Source organism: Nerophis ophidion, linkage group LG19 (assembly GCF_033978795.1).
Source record: "Nerophis ophidion isolate RoL-2023_Sa linkage group LG19, RoL_Noph_v1.0, whole genome shotgun sequence".
Classification (NCBI taxonomy): domain Eukaryota; kingdom Metazoa; phylum Chordata; class Actinopteri; order Syngnathiformes; family Syngnathidae; genus Nerophis; species Nerophis ophidion.
In genome coordinates, this window is record NC_084629.1 from 43,362,457 (window position 1) to 43,387,829 (window position 25,373).

Here is a 25,373-nt window from a genome sequence, read left to right on the forward strand (position 1 = left end):
ATGCGGACTGTTTTGATTGACGCACCATTGCGGAGGTGCCCCACCACCACAGAAAAGGTAACCAGAGTTCCCTCTTTGGGCCTTTTATGGACAACTTGAGAGCTCCTTAGCGATACATCATGAAACTTAAAGAGTTAGAAAGTTGCCTTCAGCAAGTGGATACATTTGAAGAGCCCAAAATCCTTCTAGAACAATACCCAACTAGCGCCCATATTGCTGGTGAGTACACGACGTGACGTCACTTTACCTGCCTTACGACGTGACGTCACTTTACCTGCCTTACGACGTGACGTCACTTCACCTGCCTTATGACGTGACCTCACTTTACCTGCCTTACGACATGACGTCACTTTACCGGCCTTAAGACGTGACGTCACTTTACCTGCCTACGACGTGACCACACACACACACACACACACACACACACACACACACACACTAGGTGTGGTGAAATGTGTCCTCTGCATTTGACCCATCCCCTTGTTCACCACCTTGGAGGTGAGAGGAGCAGTGAGCAGCAATGGTGCCGCGCCCGGAAATCATTGCTTTGCAGTGTACATGTGTGTGTAAATGTGTGTTTGTGTGCGTTAAGTGTACATGTGTGTGTAAATGTGTGTTTGTGTGCGTTAAGTGTACATGTGTGTGTAAATGTGTGTTTGTGTGCGTTAAGTGTACATGTGTGTGTAAATGTGTGTTTGTGTGCGTTAATTGTACATGTGTGTGTAAATGTGTGTTTGTGTGCATTAAGTGTACATGTGTGTGTAAATGTGTGTTTGTGTGCGTTAAGTGTACATGTGTGTGTAAATGTGTGTTTGTGTGCGTTAAGTGTACATGTGTGTGTAAATGTGTGTTTGTGTGCGTTAAGTGTACATGTGTGTGTAAATGTGTGTTTGTGTGCGTTAAGTGTACATGTGTGTGTAAATGTGTGTTTGTGTGCGTTAATTGTACATGTGTGTGTAAATGTGTGTTTGTGTGCATTAAGTGTACATGTGTGTGTAAATGTGTGTTTGTGTGCGTTAAGTGTACATGTGTGTGTAAATGTGTGTTTGTGTGCGTTAAGTGTACATGTGTGTGTAAATGTGTGTTTGTGTGCGTTAAGTGTACATGTGTGTGTAAATGTGTGTTTGTGTGCGTTAAGTGTACATGTGTGTGTAAATGTGTGTTTGTGTGCGTTAAGTGTACATGTGTGTGTAAATGTGTGTTTGTGTGCATTAAGTGTACATGTGTGTGTAAATGTGTGTTTGTGTGCGTTAAGTGTACATGTGTGTGTAAATGTGTGTTTGTGTGCGTTAAGTGTACATGTGTGTGTAAATGTGTGTTTGTGTGCATTAAGTGTACATGTGTGTGTAAATGTGTGTTTGTGTGCGTTAAGTGTACATGTGTGTGTAAATGTGTGTTTGTGTGCATTAAGTGTACATGTGTGTGTAAATGTGTGTTTGTGTGCGTTAAGTGTACATGTGTGTGTAAATGTGTGTTTGTGTGCGTTAAGTGTACATGTGTGTGTAAATGTGTGTTTGTGTGCGTTAAGTGTACATGTGTGTGTAAATGTGTGTTTGTGTGCGTTAAGTGTACATGTGTGTGTAAATGTGTGTTTGTGTGCGTTAAGTGTACATGTGTGTGTAAATGTGTGTTTGTGTGCGTTAAGTGTACATGTGTGTGTAAATGTGTGTTTGTGTGCATTAAGTGTACATGTGTGTGTAAATGTGTGTTTGTGTGCGTTAAGTGTACATGTGTGTGTAAATGTGTGTTTGTGTGCGTTAAGTGTACATGTGTGTGTAAATGTGTGTTTGTGTGCGTTAAGTGTACATGTGTGTGTAAATGTGTGTTTGTGTGCGTTAAGTGTACATGTGTGTGTAAATGTGTGTTTGTGTGCGTTAAGTGTACATGTGTGTGTAAATGTGTGTTTGTGTGCGTTAAGTGTACATGTGTGTGTAAATGTGTGTTTGTGTGCGTTAAGTGTACATGTGTGTGTAAATGTGTGTTTGTGTGCGTTAAGTGTACATGTGTGTGTAAATGTGTGTTTGTGTGCGTTAAGTGTACATGTGTGTGTAAATGTGTGTTTGTGTGCGTTGAGTGTACATGTGTGTGTAAATGTGTGTTTGTGTGCGTTAAGTGTACATGTGTGTGTAAATGTGTGTTTGTGTGCGTTAAGTGTACATGTGTGTGTAAATGTGTGTTTGTGTGTGTTAAGTGTTCATGTGTGTGTAAATGTGTGTTTGTGTGCGTTAAGTGTACATGTGTGTGTAAATGTGTGTTAAGTGTACATGTGTGTGTAAATGTGTGTTTGTGTGCATTAAGTGTACATTTGTGTGTAAATGTGTGTTTGTGTGTGTTAAGTGTACATGTGTGTGTAAATGTGTGTTTGTGTGCGTTAAGTGTACATGTGTGTGTAAATGTGTGTTTGTGTGTGTTAAGTGTACATGTGTGTGTAAATGTGTGTTTGTGTGCGTTAAGTGTACATGTGTGTGTAAATGTGTGTTTGTGTGCGTTAAGTGTACATGTGTGTGTAAATGTGTGTTTGTGTGCGTTAAGTGTACATGTGTGTGTAAATGTGTGTTTGTGTGCGTTAAGTGTACATGTGTGTGTAAATGTGTGTTTGTGTGCGTTAAGTGTACATGTGTGTGTAAATGTGTGTTTGTGTGCGTTAAGTGTACATGTGTGTGTAAATGTGTGTTTGTGTGCGTTAAGTGTACATGTGTGTGTAAATGTGTGTTTGTGTGCGTTAAGTGTACATGTGTGTGTAAATGTGTGTTTGTGTGCGTTGAGTGTACATGTGTGTGTAAATGTGTGTTTGTGTGCGTTAAGTGTACATGTGTGTGTAAATGTGTGTTTGTGTGTGTTAAGTGTTCATGTGTGTGTAAATGTGTGTTTGTGTGCGTTAAGTGTACATGTGTGTGTAAATGTGTGTTAAGTGTACATGTGTGTGTAAATGTGTGTTTGTGTGCATTAAGTGTACATTTGTGTGTAAATGTGTGTTTGTGTGTGTTAAGTGTACATGTGTGTGTAAATGTGTGTTTGTGTGCGTTAAGTGTACATGTGTGTGTAAATGTGTGTTTGTGTGTGTTAAGTGTACATGTGTGTGTAAATGTGTGTTTGTGTGCGTTAAGTGTACATGTGTGTGTAAATGTGTGTTTGTGTGCGTTAAGTGTACATGTGTGTGTAAATGTGTGTTTGTGTGCGTTAAGTGTACATGTGTGTGTAAATGTGTGTTTGTGTGCGTTAAGTGTACATTCTCGAATCAAAAACGATATTTTTCCGATTCAAAAGGATTGTGTATTCATTCAATACATAGATTTCAGCAGGATCTACCCCAGCCTGCTGACATGCTAACAGAGTAGTAGATTTAAAAATATATATATATTTATAATTGTAAAGGACAATGTTTTATCAACTAATTGCAATAATGTAAATTTGTTTCAACTATAAAACGAACCAAAAATATGACTTATTTTATCTTTGTGCAAACATTGGACACAGTGTGTTGTCCAGCTTATGAGATGCCATGCAAGTGTAAGCCACTGTGACACTATTGTTCTTTTTTATTATTTGTATAAATGTCTAATGATAATGTCAATGAGGGATTTTTAATCACTGCTATGCTGAAATGATAACTAATATTGATGCTGTTGTTGATAATATTCATACTTTTGGTTTGTTCTGTGTGGTGTTTGTGTCTCCTCTCAATTGCTCTGTTTATTGCAGTTCTGAGTGTTGCTGGCTCAGCTTTGCTTTTGGAATTGGATTGCATTGTTATGGTATTGTTGTGCAGTGCTTTGTTGGATTGATTAAAAAAAAAAAATCGATTTTTTGGGAAAAATGAGAATTGATTCTGATTCGCACAACGTAAACGATTCGATTCATATTCGAATCAATTTTTTCCCCCCACCCCTAGTAAGTAGTATATGATGCAGATTCCAAGCACGTTTGGACTTAGTATAGTTGAAGACTTGGGGTGATTAGAAAAGATGAGTGCACATCATAATGGCAGCTACACTTTACATCTTCAACATCTAATACAATTATTTGGGAATGTCCAGCGGGCCAGATTGAAAAGCTCTGGCCCCCGGACCTTCATTTGCTCAGGTCTGCTTTACACAAGACTTTCTTCCCCCAGCATGCATGCTGTACACGATACACAACACTTTTGATGACATCCAAGGTAAACTGGTAGCAGATCTGGGATGTGGCTGCGGAGTTCTCAGCATAGGAGCAGTGATGCTTGAAGCAGGGTGAGACTCCACACGTTCTACTCTATTTCTCCATGATTTCAACCCCACGTGTCTTCTAAAGACTCTGTGTTGGCTTCGACGTTGACCACCACGCGCTGGACACGTTCAGAAGAAACGCGGAGGAATTTGAGGTTTCCAATGTGGATCTGGTCCAGTGTGACCTGTGTGCGGTGAGGGCAGAGGACTACAACAACACCTTTGACACTGTCATCATGAACCCACCTTTTGGAACTAAACACAACCAGGGTGAGTACATCACACATGCTTTACGCTTATGACTTTTTCATCTACTTTGCAGTTGCCATTAAATAGTAGACAGACTAGTCCAGCGGTCGGCAACCTTACATGTTGAAAGTTAAAGCTAAAGTAGCAATGATTGTCACACACACACTAGTTGTGGTGAAATTATTCTCTGCATTTGACCCATCAAATATGTTGTCTTTGTAGCATATTCAACTGAATATGGCTTGAAAAGGATTTGCAAATCATTGCATTCTGTTTATGTTTACATCTAACACAATTTCCCAACTCATATGGAAACGGGGTTTGTTTATATATATTTATGAAAATTTACGGTGGCTTTAAGAGCATATAACTGTAAAACTACTACTTTTTTTTGAGCTGCTAGTTTTTTACTGTTCAGTCTGTGGTTGTTGGTAATGGTGTCTTACTGTAAATGGAATTAAAGTAAAAAAGTGGCAGATCAGTTGCCAAAATAAATAAAAAATGCAGTACTGTTTTGCATTATGTTGTAAAATAACCCCCACTAATTTACAGTGAAAAAAAACCTTTCTGTATTACTTTGTTAAAAAAAACAAAACTGTATAATTTACAGTAAAATTCTGGTGACTCACTTTTTTACTGTAAAATCTACAGATATTTTTTATACAGCGTATGAAAAAAAAAAGTAATATCCTATTAGTTGTTACAAGCGGCCAGTTTGACATCCCTGCACTAAGAGGAAAGGAAAAGGATATAATAAGGAACTAATTTAAATATTGTGTTAATATCACCATAAATACATCCAAACATTTATGGTTAATATGTGTGGCCAGACTCATGGTGAGTACATCCCCAAGGTGAGGGGAGCAGTGAGCAGCAGCGGTGGCCACGCCCGAGAATCATTTTTGGTGATTTAACCCCCAATTCCAAGCCTTGATGCTGAGTGTCAAGCAGGGAGGTAATGGCTCCCATTTTTATAGTCTTTGGTATGACTCGGCCGGGGTTTGAACTCACAACCTACCCATCTCAGGGCGGAAACTCTAACCACGAGGCCACAGCAGGTGAAAGAGCCACATGGGACCAAAAATACCAAAAAAAATCTGTTTGGAGCCTCCAACAAACAAAAGCCCTGTATAAGTGTTATAATGACGCTACACAAACATTTAGTTTCGGTACATACCCCAGTTTAGAGGTCACGGTTTGGTTCATTTTCGGTACTGTAAGAAAACAACAAAATATAAATTTTTTGGTTATCCATCCATCCATCCATCCATTTTCTACCGCTTATTCCCTTTTGGGGTCGCGGGGGGCGCTGGCGCCTATCTCAGCTACAATCGGGCGGAAGGCGGGGTACACCCTGGACAAGTCGCCACCTCATCGCAGGGCCAACACAGATAGACAGACAACATTCACACACTAGGGCCAATTTTAGTGTTGCCAATCAACCTATCCCCAGGTGCATGTCTTTGGAAGTGGGAGGAAGCCGGAGTACCCGGAGGGAACCCACGCAGTCACGGGGAGAACATGCAAACTCCACACAGGAAGATCCCGAGCCTGGATTTGAACCCAGGACTGCAGGAACTTCGTATTGTGAGGCAGACGCACTAACCCCTCTGCCACCGTGAAGCCCTAAAAATAAAAATATAAATATAAATATAATATAATATAATATAATATAAATATAAATAATTTTTTGGTTATTTATTTACCAAATGTGCAAAATATTCCACCAAAAATATTTGTCTTAGTGGAATATTTGATGTGAAGTAATGGGAACCTTGCATAGGTCAATAATTCATAATAACATTGATTTTGATTCAATATTATGTTTTGAGCAATGACAGTTGGAAAGAAAAAAAAACAGCTTCGTTTTATTAGTCAACATTGAAACTTTTTCTAAATTACATTTAGCCTTTAAGCATTTTTATTTCACTTTTGTTTATTTTAATAGTATTTTTAGAATGTGCTGTGGGCCTTTTAAACAAAGCAGAGCCTGGCGACAAATGCGCATCTAAAATAACTCTCTCGCTTTCTCTGTCTCTGCCCCTCCCTCACCAATGTTGCTGCGTGCACAATTTGTTTTGTTTTTAACCCCTTCTTAACCCTGAACCTACATTGAAAATACATGCAACCCTAACTTAAAATGCAGGACATTTGAGGCATTTAAGAAACTCCACCCGGACAGCCCTGCAAAAGAGGACATATCCGGTGAAAAGAGGAGGTATGGTCAGTCTATCCTAGCCCGGTCGCTGCTAGCATGCTGTGTGTTGTGCCTCGGTGTGCATTGTTTACACAACGTGCGGTACGCTACTTAATATGTCCCTGTGGAAACTCGTTCGATACACCTCCGAACCAAACAGAAACCCTCGTACCGAAACGGTTCAATACGAATACATGTACCGTTACACCCCTATAATGAAGGCAACACATGATGCAAGTATCTATATTAGCCTACTATCAAAATGACAATGTGTCACGGGCTGACGCAAATCTTCCTTGACAGTATTCTACACATTTATACAACATTGGAAATGCAAAACAGAGGCATCTCAGAGGGTGAGGTAACTTCTGGCATAAAATGGTGACATGTGTGTGTCCAAGTTAAAGGAAATTGCAGGCTCTCTTCTTCTAATGGATTTACTACAATCTTTGCAAGTTGGGTAATGTTTGCTGTGGTCTGGAACAACATGGCACACAAACAACTATGAGAATTGCAGCCAACATTACATACAGATGTGTCTTGAGTCATGCAAATATGAATTAAATACACAGAAGAGATAAGGAAAGGAAATGAAATGATTTCAAATATAGCTACAAACGAGGCATAATGATGCAATATCCACACACGGCTAGCCTAAATAGCATGTTAGCATTGATTAGCTTGCATTCTTTGATTAAATATCCGTCAACAAGCTCACCTTTCTGCATTCACGCACAGCATAAAACATTTGGTGAACAAAACGAGACAGAGGAGTGGCATAAAACACGTCTTTCTGTGGCAGCGTCGGAGAAAGTTGTACACGTAAACAAACTACGATGAATTCAAGGATCGCTGAAATTAGTAGGACAAAACGGCGCTTTGGCAAATCCTCTCATCAGTGAAGCATGTTTAATTTCTAACAATTAGGAAGGTTTGTCTCATGCTTGTTCCACAGAAAATACATTGAAACATTTTTCTTCATCTTTTTCCTGTTTCACACATCTCTGAAAGAGGTCCAGGGAGCCACTAGGGCGGCGCTAAAGATCCTCGGGTCAGCCAAATCTAACATGTGCTGACGTGGCATTGTGTTGTCTTATTCAGGTGTGGACATGAAGTTCTTAAGAGCGGCTGTAACCATGGCAACGACGGCTGTGTATTCACTACATAAAACATCTACACGTCAGGTAAGAACACAGAAACATGTCAGCATGTAAGGTTTTTATTTTTTTTATTAACCATAAATGTTTGGATGTATTTATGGTGATATTAACACAATATTTAAATTAGTTCCTTATTATATCCTTTTCCTTTCCTCTTAGTGCAGGGATGTCAAACTGGCCGCTTGTAACAACTAATAGGATATTACTTTTTTTTTTTCATACACTGTATAAAAAATATCTGTAGATTTTACAGTAAAAAATGGAGTCACCAGAATTTTACTGTAAATTATACAGTTTTGTTTTTTTTAACAAAGTAATACAGAAAGGTTTTTTTCCACTGTAAATTAGTGGGGGTTATTTTACAACATAATGCAAAACAGTACTGCATTTTTTATTTATTTTGGCAACTGATCTGCCACTTTTTTACTTTAATTCCATTTACAGTAAGACACCATTACCAACAACCACAGACTGTACAGTAAAAAACTAGCAGCTCAAAAAAAGTAGTAGTTTTACAGTTATATGCTCTTAAAGCCACCGTAAATTTTCATAAATATATATAAACAAACCCCGTTTCCATATGAGTTGGGAAATTGTGTTAGATGTAAACATAAACAGAATACAATGATTTGCAAATCCTTTTCAAGCCATATTCAGTTGAATATGCTACAAAGACAACATATTTGATGTTCAAACTCATAAACTCAAAATAATAATTAACTTAGAATTTCATGGCTGCAACACGTGCCAAAGTAGTTGGGAAAGGGCATGTTCACCACTGTGTTACATCACCTTTTCTTTTAACAACACTCAATAAACGTTTGGGAACTGAGGAAACTAATTGTTGAAGCTTTGAAAGTGGAATTCTTTCCCATTCTTGTTTTATGTAGAGCTTCAGTCCTTCAACAGTCCGGGGTCTCCGCTGTCATATTTTACGCTTCATAATGCGCCACACATTTTCCATGGGAGACAGGTCTGGACTGCAGGCGGGCCAGGAAAGTACCCGCACTCTTTTACTACGAAGCCACGCTGTTGTAACACGTGCTGAATGTGGCTTAGCATTGTCTTGCTGAAATAAGCAGGGGCGTCCATGAAAAAGACGGCGCTTAAATGGCAGCATATGTTGTTCCAAAACCTGTATGTACCTTTCAGCATTAATGGTGCCTTCACAGATGTGTAAGTTACCCATGCCTTGGGCACTAATGCACCCCCATACCATCACACATGCTGGCAATTACACTTTGCGTTGATAACAGTCTGGATAGTTCGCTTCCCCTTTGTTGAATATTTCCAAAAACTATTTTAAATGTGGACTCGTCGGACCACAGAATACTTTTTCACTTTGCATCAGTCCATCTTAGAGGATCTTGGGCCCAGAGAAGCCGGCGGCGTTTCTGGATGTTGTTGATAAATGGCTTTCGCTTGGCATAGTAGAGCTTTAACTTGCACTTACAGATGTAGCGACCAACTGTATTTCGTGACAGTGGTTTTATGAAGTGTTCCTGAGCCCATGTGGTGATATCCTTTAGAGATTGATGTCGGTTTTAGATACAGAGGGATGGAAGGTCACGGTCATTCAATGTTGGTTTCCGGCCATGCCGCTTACGTGGAGTGATTTCTCCAGATTCTTTGAACCTTTTGATGATATTATGGAGCGTAGATGTTGAAATCCCTACATTTCTTGCAATTGCACTTTGAGAAAGGTTGTTCTTAAACTGTTTGACTATTTGCTCACGCAGTTGTGGACAAAGGGGTGTACCTCGCCCCATCCTTTCTTGTCAAAGACTGAGCATTTTTTGGGAAGCTGCTTTTATACCCAATCATGGCACCCACCTGTTCCCAATTAGCCTGCACACCTGTGGGATGTTCCAAATAAGTGTTTGATGAGCATTCCTCAACTTTATCAGTATTTATTGCCACCTTTCCCAACTTCTTTGTCACGTGTTGCTGGCATCGAATTCTAAAGTTAATGATTATTTGCACAAAAAAATGTGTATCAGTTTGAACATCAAATATGTTTTTTTTTTTTAGCATATTCAACTGAATATGGGTTGAAAAGGATTTGCAAATCATTGTATTCTGTTTATATTTACATCTAACACAATTTCCCAACTCATATGGAAACGGGGTTTGTGTATATATATATATTTATTAAGTACAATTTAATTGATAACTTGCTTTGAAATCATAAGTCAATCAAGTATTTATTTGTATTTTGGAAAAAAAATGTTTAGAAAGTATGATAATTGTTGCAAAGTTGGATAATATTAAAGTTGAAAAGGTCTGCAATTAATTGCATTACATTTATTTGGAAAAATAAAAAAGTGTATATAAAAGGTACTTCACGGACACAAATGTTTCAGGTCTCCGCGGCAGATCAGTTGTGGCCCTGGAGCCTGGAGTTTGACACCAGTGACTTAGTGTCAAATGTTCAGCCTTGTATTACAATGATACTTAAGTTACTAAGATATGCAACTTTGAGCAGTGATTTTTAAACTGTGGTACGCATAAGAAGTCTGTAAATATGTTCTGTACATTATCATTGTTTGTAAACATGTTCTGTAAATGGAGTATCATTGTTTGTGCTTTACGTGTAATGTTACACTGGCCCAAGCAATTAAATATGCTACATTTAAACTTCTTCCTTGTGTTTAATGAATACTTGGGACTACTACACTACTGTTTTTGTGTTGATCATTATGGTGGTACTTGGATAGCCGAGTGTTTTCTGAGGTTGTACAAGGTGAAAACAGTTTGACAAGCACCGACTTAGAGGAGCGTCCCCACACTATTGAAACACGATCAGCAATAAGACGTACTCGGCAACAGCAATCACATACTTTTTCACAAAAATCCTTCAATCCTAAATATCACCACAGTTGTCTGAATGCAACTCAGAAAGTTAAGGATTCTGCATGATTTGTCCACATTTCCAAACCATTATTCCCGTAATGGAGGGCCACCATCAATATTAATGGAAGTGCAAAAAATGACCCGTTTTTTACTGAGAATGAAAAATCAACCCTAATTCTAGACAACAAAGCATAACGGGAAAGGCCATTTATGCTGCCCCCATGGCTTTTTTAACATCTAGATGAATAAATAAATGGGTTGTACTTGTATAGCGCTTTTCTACCTTCAAGGTACTCAAAGCGCTTTGACACTACTTCCACATTTACCCATTCACACACACATTCACACACTGATGGAGGGAGCTGCCATGCAAGGCGCCAACCAGCACCCATCAGGAGCAAGGGTGAAGTGTCTTGCTCAGGACACAACGGACGTGACGAGGTTGGTACTAGGTGGGATTTGAACCAGGGACCCTCGGGTTGCGCACGGCCACTCTTCCACTGCTCCACGCCGTCCTGTAATAGTTCCACTCTGTCTGGGATGCCGACAGACGGGACGCTCACATAATCCCGTTTAGATGAAGATTCAAACGCAATCCTCGCCAAGGGTTGAAAAGGGTTTTCGCCATCTCGACCAAGCTGTCGGTCCATGGCCACATTTGTCTTCATCACTAATGCTGGCGTCCTGGTCTGGAGCTGCATGAGTGCTGCTGGTACAGTTCATTGAGGGACCATCACCACTCCGTCCAGCATGGTGGCAGCATCATGGTCTGGGGTTGCACGAGTGTGAAGCAGGGCATCATCATTTCCCTCGGGGAAACCGGACTGACATCTCTCCAACAGGCACGAGTGATGCGGAGCTGCGGTTTAACCTGGGAGGAGGACTTGTGCCTCCTTCCGCTTCCAAGGGCGCTAAGTTTGCTCTGCTTGTTAGCGTAGCTTCCACACGCAGCCCGTAGTGACTCTCCAGTCTTGGAGTAACGTGAACATGTTGTCGGACGGAACAGAAACAGGATCTTTGTGGAGGGGGTCCGGTCCGATGACCATGGATGAAGTACTGGCTGTCCAGAGTCGAGACCCAGGATGGACCGCTCGTCGGGACCCAGGATGGACCGCTCGCCTGTATCGGTTGGGGACATCTCTACGCTGCTGATCCGCTCGAGATGGTTTCCTGTGGACGGGACTCTCGCTGCTGTCTTGGAGCCACTGTGGATTGAACTTTCGCAGTATCATGTTGGACCCGCTCGACATCCATTGCTTTCGGTCCCCTAGAGGGGGGGGGTTGCCCACATCTGAGGTCCTCTCCAAGGTTTCTCATAGTCAGCATTGTCGCTGGCGTCCCACTGAATGTGAATTCTCCCTGCCCACTGGGTGTGAGTTTTCCTTGCCCTTTTGTGGGTTCTTCCGAGGATGTTGTAGTCGTAATGATTTGTGCAGTCCTTTGAGACATTTGTGATTTGGGGCTATATAAATAAACATTGATTGATTGATTGATTGATGTGTGTTTACTGTAATAACTGTGTTTACTGTAATAACTGAGCTAAAAAAAAATATTGCCCAAAATGAGAAAACTAGCACATTTTATTTGTGCAAAATTGATAACATTGTAATAATTATTTTTGGACGAATATTTTTGTTCCCAGACAAGTCTATAAGCCGCAGGTGTACACATTGAAACATGAAATATTTACACAGGCGTCTACTGTAAAAGTCATTGAGCGCAGTATTTGTCCCACGCCGCTGCCTTTTTGTGGTCCGTTAGTGGTGGTGGATTTCCATTCTTTGTGTTTGTCTCCTTTTTCGATATCCCGGTTGATCGGCTTAGGATGTGGGGCCGCGTCTTGTGCATTTTGTCTTTTCTGCTAATGATAACGGTGAGTCCATATGGCGCTAAATGGCTTACTAAATGATTGCGTGTGTGGGTTTGATTTAATGTGATGTTTTTTTAATTTGGCCCATCATGACCCGTTCACTGGTTTAAATGTAACTTAGATATTGGGTTCAAGTACCTAGGAGTCTTGTTCACGAGTGGGGGAAGAGTGGATCGTGAGATCGACAGGCGGATCGGTGCGGCGTCTTCAGTAATGCGGACGTTGTATCGATCCGTTGTGGTGAAGAAGGAGCTGAGCCGGAAGGCAAAGCTCTCAATTTACCGGTCGATCTACGTTCCCATCCTCACCTATGGTCATGAGCTTTGGGTCATGACCGAAAGGATAAGATCACGGGTACAAGCGGCCCAAATGAGTTTCCAGGTCTCTCCCTTAGAGATAGGGTGAGAAGCTCTGCCATCCGGGAGGAACTCAAAGTAAAGCCGCTGCTCCTTCACATGGAGAGGAGCCAGATGAGGTGGTTCGGGCATCTGGTCAGGATGCCACCCGAACGCCTCCCTAGGGAGGTGTTTAGGGCACGTCCAGCTGGTAGGAGGCCACGGGGAAGACCCAGGACATGTTGGGAAGAGTATGTCTCCCGGCTGGCCTGGGAACGCCTCGGGATCCCCCGGGAAGAGCTAGACGAAGTGGCTGGAGATAGGGAAGTCTGGGCTTCCCTGCTTAGGCTGCTGCCCCCGCGACCCGACCTCGGATAAGCGGAAGATGATGGATGGATATTGGGTTTCACTATGTAAAGCGCTTTGAGTCACTAGAGAAAAGCGCTATATAAATATAATTCCCTTCACTTCACTTTTTCCTTGTTTTTGGTATTATGAATGTTGACTTATTCTAGTTGCTTTGCAGGACATTTATTGGAGAGCAGCAAAAATCTGACTATTTACTTTCTATTGTGACTCCAATTCCAGCACATACAAAAGAAGGCAAATGAGTGGGGAATGAAGATGGAAGTGATTGCAGGTATTTAAAAAAAAAAAAAAAACTACTAAGAGAAGACAACTGTTGAGTGACTTCCCTTTTTTGTCTGCACAGAACTGAGATACGACCTGCCAGCATCTTATAAATTCCACAAAAAGAAATCGGTGAGTTTATGTCCAGCTGCTCCAACAGACACATTCAAACTGTTCATTTGTTGGCCATGATTTATTTGCAAATCACACTTAAAACGTAAAAAATATCTAATATTTAATGTAGAGATTCTACAGGAAAATATAGACAAACTGAATCTGGTTTGCCACACAACTAAAATGTCTGATAGAAATTAAATGACCATCAAAAAGCAGAAAGATGGTCTTAAGAGAAACTTAGGTGCTTATGGCAAGAGTTTGAAAGGACTTAAGAAGCGGTCTAGAGTGACATCTCTTCTCTAGGTTGACATCCAGGTGGACTTCCTTCGGTTCTCCAAAGCCTGAAGTGTTTTATCGGAATGGACTTTTGTTTGCCTTTGTATAGAATAAATGTTTTGTCCAAAAGAAATATTGACTGCTGTCTTCTTGTTTGTTACTAAGATCCATTTTCAGTTTTGGCCACTTTTGCTGCAGGACCATCAGCATCTTCAAGTTCTCTCTTGGGGGGCACCGGGGCGGGGGCGGGGGCTGGGAGGAAGGCAGCAACTTAGCACAGTTGTATTTAATATCTAAACACACGAGTCATGTTTACCATCTTCATCGTCGCTGTCAAATTTGGTCTTCTTGCCCTGGTACCCCTGACTTCTGCCTTGATCTCTGCCACCTTTTCCCTTTCGAAATCCTCTTCCTCGGCCGCCAAATTTTCCTCGGCCTCCTTTTGAGGGAGAAAAGATGAGCTTCAAAGTACTGATCAAGCTTCTTTGAGAAAAGGCGTTTACCTTTTCCTCTGCTTCGGTTGAAAGAATCTTGTTGTGCCTCAACAATCTTCTTCAGGACCTCCTTCTCCTCCTCTCCTTCAAGCAGCTGCCATGTGACTACGTTGTCCTTGACTTTCAGCGCCCCGTCATTCGCCTCTTTGGCTTTCTCAAATGCTTCCTTTGCATTTTTGTCAAATAGAAGGGTGCCCTTGGTAGAAGCCAAAACAAGTCTGATGAACAAAAACTCTTCTTCAAGTATGAAGCTGGAGAAAAAGCAGCTCTGTAGTTATTTACCTCTTTGGCCCCTCGTGTAAAATCCACCCATTTGATTCGTCCGTGCCCTGAGAACAGTTCATGAAAGTCCTCTCTGGAAACATCTTGTAGCTCTCCAGAGAACTTTAATAAGGAACCCGAATGTTCTTCCAAGAGCACGCTCTGTAAAATAAACCCTTAGCATGAAGTAGTCACCCTATCAATAATGCTTAGTCGGCATCATACCATATCCTTCTCCTCCACATTTTTCTGATGCTGCTCTTTATCCCTAAAGGAGATTTAACAAATGATAAATAAATAAATGGGTTGTACTTGTATAGCGCTTTTCTACCTTCAAGGTACTCAAAGCACTTTGACACTACTTCCACATTTACCCATTCACACACACTGATGGAGGGAGCTGCCATGCAAGGCGCCAACCAGCACCCATCAGGAGCAAGGGTGAAGTGTCTTGCTCAGGACACAACGGACGTGACGAGTAATGAAATGGTTTGTAATTTGGTTCAAAATTGGAAGATTTTCTGTGGATGTGTTATTTTTGTACTCACTGTTTTACTTTTGCTTTTGTTTCAGCTTTGTGTTGTTTTCTTTCCTCTGCTTTCTTTGCATGGTAGTCTCCTCTGAAAACAAAGATAAATGATAAATGGGTTGTACTTGTATAGCGCTTTTCTACCTTCAAGGTACTCAAACCGCTTTGACACTACTTCCACATTCACACACACATTCACACACTGATGGAGGGAGCTGCCATGCAAGGCGCCAACCAGCACCCATCAGGAGCAAGGGTGAAGTGTCTTGCTCAGGACACAACGGACGTGACGAGGTTGGTACTAGGTGGGATTTGAACCAGTGACCCTCGGGTTGCACACGGCCACTCTCCCACTGCGCCACGCCGTCCCTTAGATGTTTTTTTTATGCGTGCCATAATCCCTCTTATCAATGCATCAACATCCATTTAGGTAACATAGTTTTCCAGTTAGGTAAAAAGTTTGGACACACCTCATTTCTTTATTTTCATGACTATTTACATTGTAGAGCAGGGGTAGGGAACCTATGGCTCTAGAGCCAGATGTGGCTCTTTTGATGACTGCATCTGGCTCTCGGATAAATCTAAGCTGATATTGCCTAACATGATAAATAATGAATAATTCCACCTGTAATCACAGTGTTAAAAATAACGTTCAGAATATAAAATATTGTCATGCATTTTTATGTTCAAGAAGTTGGTAAGAAGTCATTTATTTATTATTGATTAGTGTGGGGCTTGCCCTCCTGGGGGTTCTTCAGACCACCAAGCACTGACATGAGAGCCAGTTTCAGGGTTACAATATTGTTTTATTTTTCAATAAGTCTCTCAGTTGCTTTCCAGCAATTGTATTTTTCTCTTTCGTCCTCACTCGCGCTCTGGTTTCTAGCCCCAAGCCCGTCTCCTCCTGGCTGCTGCTTATAACAGAGCGACAGAGGATCAGATAAAAAGGCCCAGGTGGGCCATCTACGCACCTGTCGCTGAATTCGAGGCCTGTCCTGGCAACACCCTGCTTCGCTGCAGGCCCGCAGGCCACGCCCCCACCATAGTTAGCTTCAGAATAACAATGTTATTACAAAGAATAAGAGACCTATTATACTCTACAAATGTTGGTCTTTCTTAAAAATGCACACGTTTTGTTGTGTTCAGTGTTAAATAAAAAAAATATGGCTCTTACGGAAATAGATTTTAAAATATTTGGCTTCTTGGCTCTCTCAGCCAAAAAGGTTCCCGACCCCTGTTGTAGATTGTCACATCAAAACTAGGAATGAACACATGTGGAGTTATGTACTTCACAAAAAACATGTTTTATATTCTAGTTTCTTCAAAATAGCCACCCTTTGCTCTGATTACTGCTTTGCACACTCTTGGCATTCTCTCCATGAGCTTCAAGAGGTAGTCACCTGAAATGGTTTGCACTTCACAGGTGTCATAGTTTGGATGTGACAATCTACAATGTAAATAGTCATGAACATAAAGAAAACACATTGAAATGAGAAGGTGCCTGTACTTCATGTTCTTCCTTCACCCATACCTACGGCCTCAAAACCCTTAATAGTGTAACAAAACATGCAAAAACAAGATTGCATGTTTACGTGGATGTCCTTGTTATGTTTTTCAAGTGGGTGACTATAAAATACTAGGGGTGTAATGGTATGTTTATTTGTGTATTGAACCGTTTTGATACGGGGTTTCGATTTGGTGGTGTACCAAACGAGTTCCACAGGCTACATATTAAGTAGCGTACCGCACGTTGTGTAAACAATGCACACAAAGGCAACATGAATTGATTAACGTGGACCCCGACTTATACAAGTTGAAAATCTTATTGGGGTGTTACCATTTAGTGGTCAATTGTACGGAATATGTACTGAACTATCAATAAAAAAACAACAACACAGCATGCTAGCAGCGACCGGGCTAGGATAGACTGACCATAACTCCTCTTTTCACCGGATATGTCCTCTTTTGCAGGGCTGTCCGGGTGGAGTTTCTTAAATGCCTCAAATGTCCGGCATTTCAAGTTAGGGTTGTGTGTATTTTCAATGTAGGTTCAGGGTTAAGAAGGGGTTAAAAACAAGACAATTTGTGCACCGGCAGCATTGGTGAGGGAGGGGCAGAGACAGAGAAAGCGAGAGAGTTATGATAAACGTGCATGCGTCGCCAGGCTCTGCTTTTTACCCATAGATTTATCAGATTTCATTTTTTATTATCTATAGCAGGGGTGTCAAAAGTGTTCCCCGGAGGCCATTTGCGGCCCACAGCTAATATTTTAAAGGCCCACGGCACATTCTAAAAATACTATTTAAATAAACAAAAACATAAACAGAAGTGAAATAAAAAACCTTAAAGGCTAAATGTAATTTAGAAAAAGTTGCAATGTTGACTAATAAAACAAAGCTGTTTTTTTTCTTTCAAACTTGTCATTGCTCAAAACATAATATTGAATCAAAATCAATGTTATTATGAATTATTGACCTATCCGAGGTTCCCATTACTTCACATCAAATGTTCCACGAAGAAAAATATTTTTGGTGGAAGATTTCGCAAATTTGGTAAATAAGTGACCAAAAAATGTATATTTTGTTGTTTTCTTACTGTACCGAAAATGAACCGAACCGTGACCTCTGAACCGAGGTACGTACCGAACCAAAATGTTTGTGTAGCGTTACACCCCTATAAAATACACACAGAAAAATCCTAATTTCTCCATAGCAAGTAGTGACAGAATGAAGTATTTTCAAATATGTTCAATGCTACTCAAAAATGAAATAAAACAGCATGTCTTTTTACTGTAATCAGTTTACATTTGATTCATCTCACAGTCAGCACAGTGGCCTGTGTTGCTTTGATTTAGGATTTGAATAAAACATTCATCAAAATCTTGCTCTGGTTTTCGTATGCTGTTTTGGTGGTCATACATCCAAACATTGGCCATAACAAAGCCCCGTATTTCCTTGAATTGCCACCGGGGGGCTAATTCATTTAAAACCTCTTCTCACTCCGGCGCTTACCAAAGGCATGCGGTAAATTTAGGCCTGCACTTATAAATTTGAGTGTGATGTAAGGATACCATCATGAAAAGCACATTAAATAAAAAAAACGTTATTATGGTCTTACCTTTACTTATAAATAAAGTCCATGTGCAGCTCCTTCTGATCAAAAGCATCGATTACTTGTTTATAGAAGTCTTCCTTATCTTTCTTCAGTTTTAAAAGTTTCTCTGTCTCGATGGAGATCTTCCTTTATTACCTCCTGCTTCGATTGAAAGTCCAGTTTAGAAAACTGTTTTATTTTACATATGTAATCCTCCATGTTAAAAGTGCAAGCGAGAGGAAAAACTAAACGATGGCTGCTCACTCTTGCTGCTTGTTGTCACTTCTTCTGCAGCCGAGTAGTCGGAAGAAGGATCACTAGCGCCCTCTACCACCAGGAGGCGGGAGTCATTTAATGACTCATATTTGACACACGCAGCTACGGTATATTAATAAAACATAGCTGCTTACTGTTCTTTTTAGCATATTCAATAGCTTGGACCTTAAATCCTACTGAATAGCTCTTAATCTTCTTCCCTTTATGCGATTTCAAATGATTGAAATCAGCCTCCTCCATTTTGAAAATGATGACAGGTGAAGTGTCACTCGTGACGTGACGAGTTTGACCCGGCGGAAATTCCAGGCATATGCTAATTATTTTGCGAAACGACTTTGACCCGGCAGAAATTCTAGACATGCGCTAATAAAAATAATATTTTGCGAAACGATTTTGACCCAGCAGTAATTCTAGTCAGGTGCATACTATATACCTGGCGGCTATTCAAGGAAATACGGTAAATAGTCATTTATACATTTAATAGTTTTCTCTATGGAAAACTAAAACATTTAAAAAAATTAGTTTATTGTTAATATTTTGTTGTCTGAAACCGATCACTTGAATTTACATCATGGTAAAAAATGACTTTGGAATTTTTCGTTTGACACATGCACTGAGGGCATGTGTCACTAGAGGTCAGCTGTGGGGTCACACAAGGGTCACTGAGTGGAGTGATGGTGTTTCAACAAAACAGTCCCTAGGATGGAAGATGCCAGTAAAACCTACCTTGATAACACCAGCATCTCGTTATCTTTGAAGGATTTTATATCCGTGCGTTCAAGGAACTTCTTGGAGGACTCTTCGGAATCAAAACAGATGAACACTGATCCCTGGCAAAATAAGATTTTGAAGTGATGGGAGCAGATCCTGCATGTATTGGTAAATGCTTTACTACCTTGAACTGCCTCTCCATGTCTCTCCTCATTTGGACGTTTTCTATGTTGCCTTTTCCATTCAACCACTCCTGAATCTCATCAAGGGTCGTTGCCAAGGGAAAACCTTTCTGAAGAAGAGAGATCAATGATTGTGAGTTGGAATCCATCCCAGTTGACATTGGGAGAAAGGTACACCCAGACTGCTCGTACAGAAGCAGGGTTTCCCCTAAACTGCCAAGACACCTGTGGCAGAGGGGGCGTGGTCACTATGCATATCATTAGTAATGTATATCATTCACAATGACGTCAACAATAGTTTGCATAATTTGCTACGATGATAGGATTTTCTTTAAAAAAAAAATGTACACATACATTTAAAACATATATTTTTTTATCTTCTAGCCATATTTAGGGACCAAAAGTCCCTTTGGGACAGAGGACCCTATTGAATTTCTAGCGTTTCCGCAGCTTTGAGCTGTGATTTGACCCCCTTAACATGCTTCAAAACTCACCAAATTGGACACACACATCAGGACTGGCAAAAATTACAATTTAATCAAAAAACCTAACCCCAGAACTAAAAATTATGCTCTAGCGCCCCCTAGGAAGAAAACACAGATAAAACTGCCTGTAACTTCCAGTAGGAATGTGGTAGCGACATGAAACAAAAACCTCTATGTAGGTCTCACTTAGGCCTAGATTTCATACACTGACATCCTTCAGCACAAATCAACAGGAAGTTTGCTATTCCCACTTCGATACAAAAGTTGGCTAAAAAATGTCGCATTTTTTCAAACATTATCTCCTCTGAGGCCATTTGTCGTTTCGGCTTCAAATAAGCACAGAAGAGAGATTGAACCCTTCTGATTAAAAGTTAAAGAAAGAGTATTAATTACTACCCTGGTTTGGATTTTATGAGCCCGCAAAGAACCATTGCGCTGCTGCTGTTGTCATAAAATGGCGTCTTTCTGCTCAGACAAAACTGTAGGACTGTCAAACACACATGACACAAAAACCTCAATATAGGTCTCACTGAGACCTATATTTCATACACTGACCGCCCCCAACTAAAATCAACAGGAAGTTTGCTATTCCCACTTCAAAACAACAACTGCGTTACATTCACCATGCATTAGAGTCTCAAAATGGCGGCACCAAGGCGTCCTTATAAAATGCCCAAGCCACTTTACAACTGTTATTACTATGAGACTGATGTATAACACATGTTTATACAACTTTTTCTCTGTGTAATAATCCATCCATCCATCTTCTACCGCTTATCTGGGCTTGGGTCGCGGGGGAAGCAGCCAAAGCGGTCCCGTCCATCGCTGCTTGTAGTTTAAATTTCAATTGTTGCTGCTTTTTGTACAAGGTACTTTGTTGAGATTTTTTCAAGTGTTTACAGACTTTTAATGACATATTTTTAAAATGAAAAACTAGCAAAAAATCTAGCATCTTCTTCTGGTGGTGTCTTAGAATGTACTCGTGTTTAGAGAACCCGCTCTCCATGTCCCTGTCCAAAGAAGCTGAAGCGAGCATGATGTCACACTTGCTAATTAGCACGGTTGCTCCAGTTGGACTTTTTTCTTTTTAAAAGCCGCCACTGTCCTCTTAATATTTGTACATTTTGACGATGACTGTCCACACGGGTACATCTCCAATATAAATAAAAACATGTCCACATCACAGACATGCTGACAACGCTCCAAACAGCGGCGTGCGTTTTCATTACATCCACTTTCAGTAGCGCCATTTTTGGTGATCAGTCTTTTTTCAGTGGACAAGTTTTCAGTACATCACTTGTCAACAGTGCGCAAATAGGATTTATATAAATGCATAGATATATCAAGTCATACTGTAATAACCAGCTAATGTTACTGTGTGTGTGGATTGTATGTGTGGATGTCAGTTTTTCCCATAGTCTCAAACACACCGTCCATGCCTTAAAGGTGATTGGCAGAGAATGAGGAAGTGTGTGTTACCATGAATTGATTAACGTGGACCCCGACTTAAACAAGTTGAAAAACTTATTCGGGTGTTACCATTTAGTGGTCAATTGTACGGAATATGTACTGTACTGTGCAATCTACTAATAAAAGTATCAATCAATCAATCAATCAATGTGTCGGGGGAAGCCAAGACTCAATAAGACAAAATTGTTTTCATGGGAGGTAAATCCTGTTGGAAGTATTGTCCATGAGGTTGGTAATTAAAGGTTATATATAGCGTCGGATTGTTGTGTGATTTTTTTTCTGGGTGCTACAATTTATTACCGTATATTTCGGACTATAAGTCGCATTTTTTTTCATAGTTTGGCCGGGGGTGGAACTTATACTCAGGAGCGACTTGTGTGTGAAATTAACACATTACCGTAAAATATCAAATATTATTTAGCTCACGTAAGAGACTAGACGTATAAGATTTCATGGGATTTATGGATTAGGAGTGAGAGATAGTTTGGTAAAGGTATAGCATGTTCTATATGTTCTAGTTATTTGAATGACTCTTACCATAATATGTTAGGTTAACATAGCATTTGCTTATTTATGCCTCATATAACCTACACTTATTCAGTCTGTTCTTCACTATTCTTTATTTAGTTTAAATTGCCTTTCAAATGTATATTCTTGGTGTTGGGTTTTATCAAATAAATTTCCCCCAAAAATGCGAATCATACTCCAGTGCGACTTATATGTTTTTTTCCTTCTTTATTATGCATTTTCGGCAGGTGCGACTTATACTCCGAAAAATACGATACATCACTTTAATTCGTTTTTATATTTGACTTATTTGCAAGGTGTGGCGGTAATAAGAATGTTGTGGCGGCACGCTACATTCAGTAGAAACCCTGAGTATATAAAGCCAACATTTCCACCTGTTGACAATTCATGTTATGGAATGTGGGAGCAACACAAACAAAGTATCTATTTCCAGCATAAGTTGGAGGGAAATTACTTTCCCAAAAAACAGACAAGTCAACAATTGATGAACTTACAATGTACACTGATTTGTGTTTGACAGTATCTTTGTACTCATCGGTCAGCTCAGGTAAAGGTTTTTCTTGGGACCTCCTTATTTTGGTCTTGTCCTCGCTGATTTCCAAGAGGCCAGTGGTAGATTTCTTGAGCGCGGAAATGATGACATCGGCATCCGAGGTAATAGATTTTAGCCTGGGAAGGGATATTGAAGAATTTGATGAGTCCATTTGGGTATAAAACCATGATCAATTATAGATGGCCCATTACTACTTTTTAATGTCCCATTTAGCCGAGTTGCATAGGCCAGTCTAAAGTGAAGTGAATGATATGTGTTTGTATAGCACTTTTCTCTAGAGACTCAAAGAGCTTTAGTTAGTGAAACCCATTATCTACATCTTCAAGCAACTTTTAAACTGGGAGCTGCTGGGTAAAGTGTCTTGATCAAGGGCACAACGGCAGTGACTAGGATGGCATAAGCGGGGATTGAACCTGGAACCCTCAAGTCGCTGGCACGACCGCTCTACCAACTGACCCACAATCTAATGAACCTCTCTTCTTGTAGTATCACATTTGTATGCATGTACTTCACTTTATATTCACCAGCATGTTTAAACTGTGCTACAAATATTCTTTTTACACTGAAGAAAGGAATGAAATTACAACATGACTCAGGAATGCAATACTGCTGTTGCTTCCTTTTATTTACCGCCAAACCTCAAAAAGGACAGCCTTTAATTGCAATGTTACAGTCAACAGACCCTTAACCCTTCGAAGATAAAAAAATAAAATAGGGTAAAACGATATAAAATGATAAATACAGTATGAGTCTCACACCTATCAACTAATGACCGTTTTTCGGTAATTAAAAAAATTTGACGGTATTACTAACTGTCAGTAATTATCGCAAATAATCATACTGTTACATCCCTCGTCCATTAACTAGTAAAAAGTCAAGGCCGGTCACAGCATGTTCTTGCCACAAATGTTGGTCAATTTTTCGGGCATTACGGCAAATGCTGCGGTTAAAGTCGAGCGCTGTAGACCTCACCATTTACAAGCTATGACCCGATGCATCCAAGAAAGGGCTGCAGCAACGAGTCCACATTGTTGACAACAACATTTGTCCACAATCTTGTCTGTCTGTGTTGGCCCTCTGATGAGGTGGTGACTTGTCCAGGGTGTACCCCGCCTTCCGCCCAAATGCAGCCGAGCCAATGGTTGTGATGTCATCACTCCAGATTTTCTTACCGGAAGTGGGTGACTCACAAACATTGCCAGTGATAACATGTCAAGTGTGAGGAGCGGCCGTGCCAGAAACCTGAGGGTTGCAGGTTCGCTCCCCACCTATGGACATCAAAGTCGCTGCCGTTGTGTCCTTGGGCAGGACACTTCACCCTTGCCCCTGGTGCCGCTCACACTGGCGAATGAATGATGAATGAATGACAGGTGGTGGTCGGAGGGGCCGTAGGTGCAAACTGGCAGCCACGCTTCCGTCAGTCTACCCCAGGGCTGCTGATGTAGCTTACCACCACCATCGTGTGAATGAATGATGGCTTCCCACTTCTCTGTGAGCGCTTTGAGTATTTAGTAATAGAAAAGCGCGATATAAATCTAATCCATTATTATTTAAAGCGGAGACGTGACGTCGGACATTAGGTAGGAAGGATGCGAACACTAAGTACGTTTACCTTGCTAGTCGTGTGAAAAATAACTATCATTTTAGCCAAAATCAGCCAGTTGAACTTAGTCTACATCAGTTCAATGACAGTTTAAAGCAGCATCCATTTGCAATGCCGTAAATAAAGACACTGTAACAAGCACAAACCCCCCAGAGATACACCAATGCAGAGGTATCATAAGATTAAACATACAATCTATTAAATAGCCAACATTTGAGGAATTAATCAAATATGTCATTGTACACATTAAGAGTCTATTAGTGCTAAAACTGTCAGGAGTTCCTCATTAGGGACGGCGTGGCGCAGTGGGAGAGTGGCCGTGCGCAACCCGAGGGACGCTGGTTCAATCCCACCTAGTACCAACCTCGTCACGTCCGTTGTGTCCTGAGCAAGACACTTCACCCTTGCTCCTGATGGGTGCGGGTTAGCGCCTTGCATGGCAGCTCCCTCCATCAGTGTGTGAATGTGTGTGTGAATGGGTGAATGTGGAAGTAGTGTCAAAGCGCTTTGAGTACCTTGAAGGTAGAAAAGCGCTATACTAGTACAACCCATTTATTAGTCAATATACCAGTTTGCAGCTTTTTAAACATCACTGAATGCTTTTCTTTTTGAGGAAGTTAGGTTTTGTGTTGTTTTTTTTGTTTTTATTGCTGCTATTTGAACTTTTTTTTATATATAAACAAGGTTAATAGTTTTCTTTGATCACTTTGCCTTTCCATTCCTTTTAAATGGACAACATTTTAGTAGTCATTTGACTTATTATAACAGCTGAATGAGCAGCACACTGACAATATCAATAAATATTTATGAATAATAATTGTTTTTCTTTGATTGATTGAAACTTTTATTAGTAGATTGCACAGTACAGTACATATTCCCTACAATTGGCCACTAAATGGTAACACCCCAATAAGTTTTTTAACTTGTTTAAGTCGGAGTCCACGTTAATCAATTCATGGTAAAAAGTCATCATCCTAGTTGGTAAGCACATGCCTAAAATAACTTAAGATGCATTTAGAAGTCGATGGAAAAATTAAACCCATTAAATATGTACGCCTCATTATCTGATTAGTCCACTAATTGTCCGGTTACTTCTAGACCTCCACCCCAGATCACACCTCACTCCAACCCACTTCTCCAAAGTGGGCTGGCTCAGGGTGCAGGACAGAGTAAAACAACTTGCACTGAGCCTGGTCTATAAAATCCGCTACACCTCCTTGATACCGAAGTACATGTCGAACTACTTCCTTAACGTAAATGACCGCCATAACCACAACACCAGGGGGAGCTCCACAA

At 40.6% G+C, this 25,373-nt stretch overlaps 2 protein-coding genes across 3 annotated transcripts in view; one reads left to right on the top strand and one right to left on the bottom strand.

The window, feature by feature from the left end:
- mettl5 (methyltransferase 5, N6-adenosine) lies at nt 1-14,025 on the top strand. Its single transcript, XM_061880064.1, has 7 exons — nt 1-219; nt 4,115-4,229; nt 4,291-4,475; nt 7,753-7,835; nt 13,458-13,509; nt 13,582-13,631; nt 13,920-14,025. The coding sequence occupies exons 1-7, from the start codon at nt 120-122 to the stop codon at nt 13,959-13,961; spliced, it is 627 nt and encodes a 208-aa protein (XP_061736048.1). The 5' UTR covers nt 1-119; the 3' UTR covers nt 13,962-14,025.
- Nucleotides 13,674-25,373, bottom strand: part of ssb (small RNA binding exonuclease protection factor La) — a 20,465-nt gene continuing 8,765 nt past the window's right edge. Inside the window, exons 4-12 of one of the 2 annotated variants that reach the window (XM_061880063.1) lie at nt 22,416-22,590; nt 19,441-19,548; nt 19,272-19,375; nt 15,196-15,267; nt 14,873-14,915; nt 14,669-14,809; nt 14,396-14,582; nt 14,209-14,331; nt 13,674-14,144 (exon numbers count right to left, since the gene is read on the bottom strand). In XM_061880063.1, coding sequence (XP_061736047.1) covers nt 14,053-14,144; nt 14,209-14,331; nt 14,396-14,582; nt 14,669-14,809; nt 14,873-14,915; nt 15,196-15,267; nt 19,272-19,375; nt 19,441-19,548; nt 22,416-22,590 — 1,045 coding nt within the window. In that variant the 3' untranslated portion in view covers nt 13,674-14,052. The remainder of the gene's footprint in view (nt 14,145-14,208; nt 14,332-14,395; nt 14,583-14,668; nt 14,810-14,872; nt 14,916-15,195; nt 15,268-19,271; nt 19,376-19,440; nt 19,549-22,415; nt 22,591-25,373) is intronic. The other variant, XM_061880062.1, reaches the window with a different exon arrangement.

What these genes read in the sequence shown, in the direction of transcription:
- mettl5 (XM_061880064.1), top strand. Translation starts at nt 120, where the DNA reads ATGAAACTTAAAGAGTTAGAAAGTTGCCTTCAGCAAGTGGATACATTT. An exon ending in AACTAGCGCCCATATTGCTG is followed by an intron (nt 220 to 4,114) that starts GTGAGTACACGA and finishes TTCTTCCCCCAG; the next exon opens with CATGCATGCTGTACACGATA. An exon ending in GCAGTGATGCTTGAAGCAGG is followed by an intron (nt 4,230 to 4,290) that starts GTGAGACTCCAC and finishes TGTCTTCTAAAG; the next exon opens with ACTCTGTGTTGGCTTCGACG.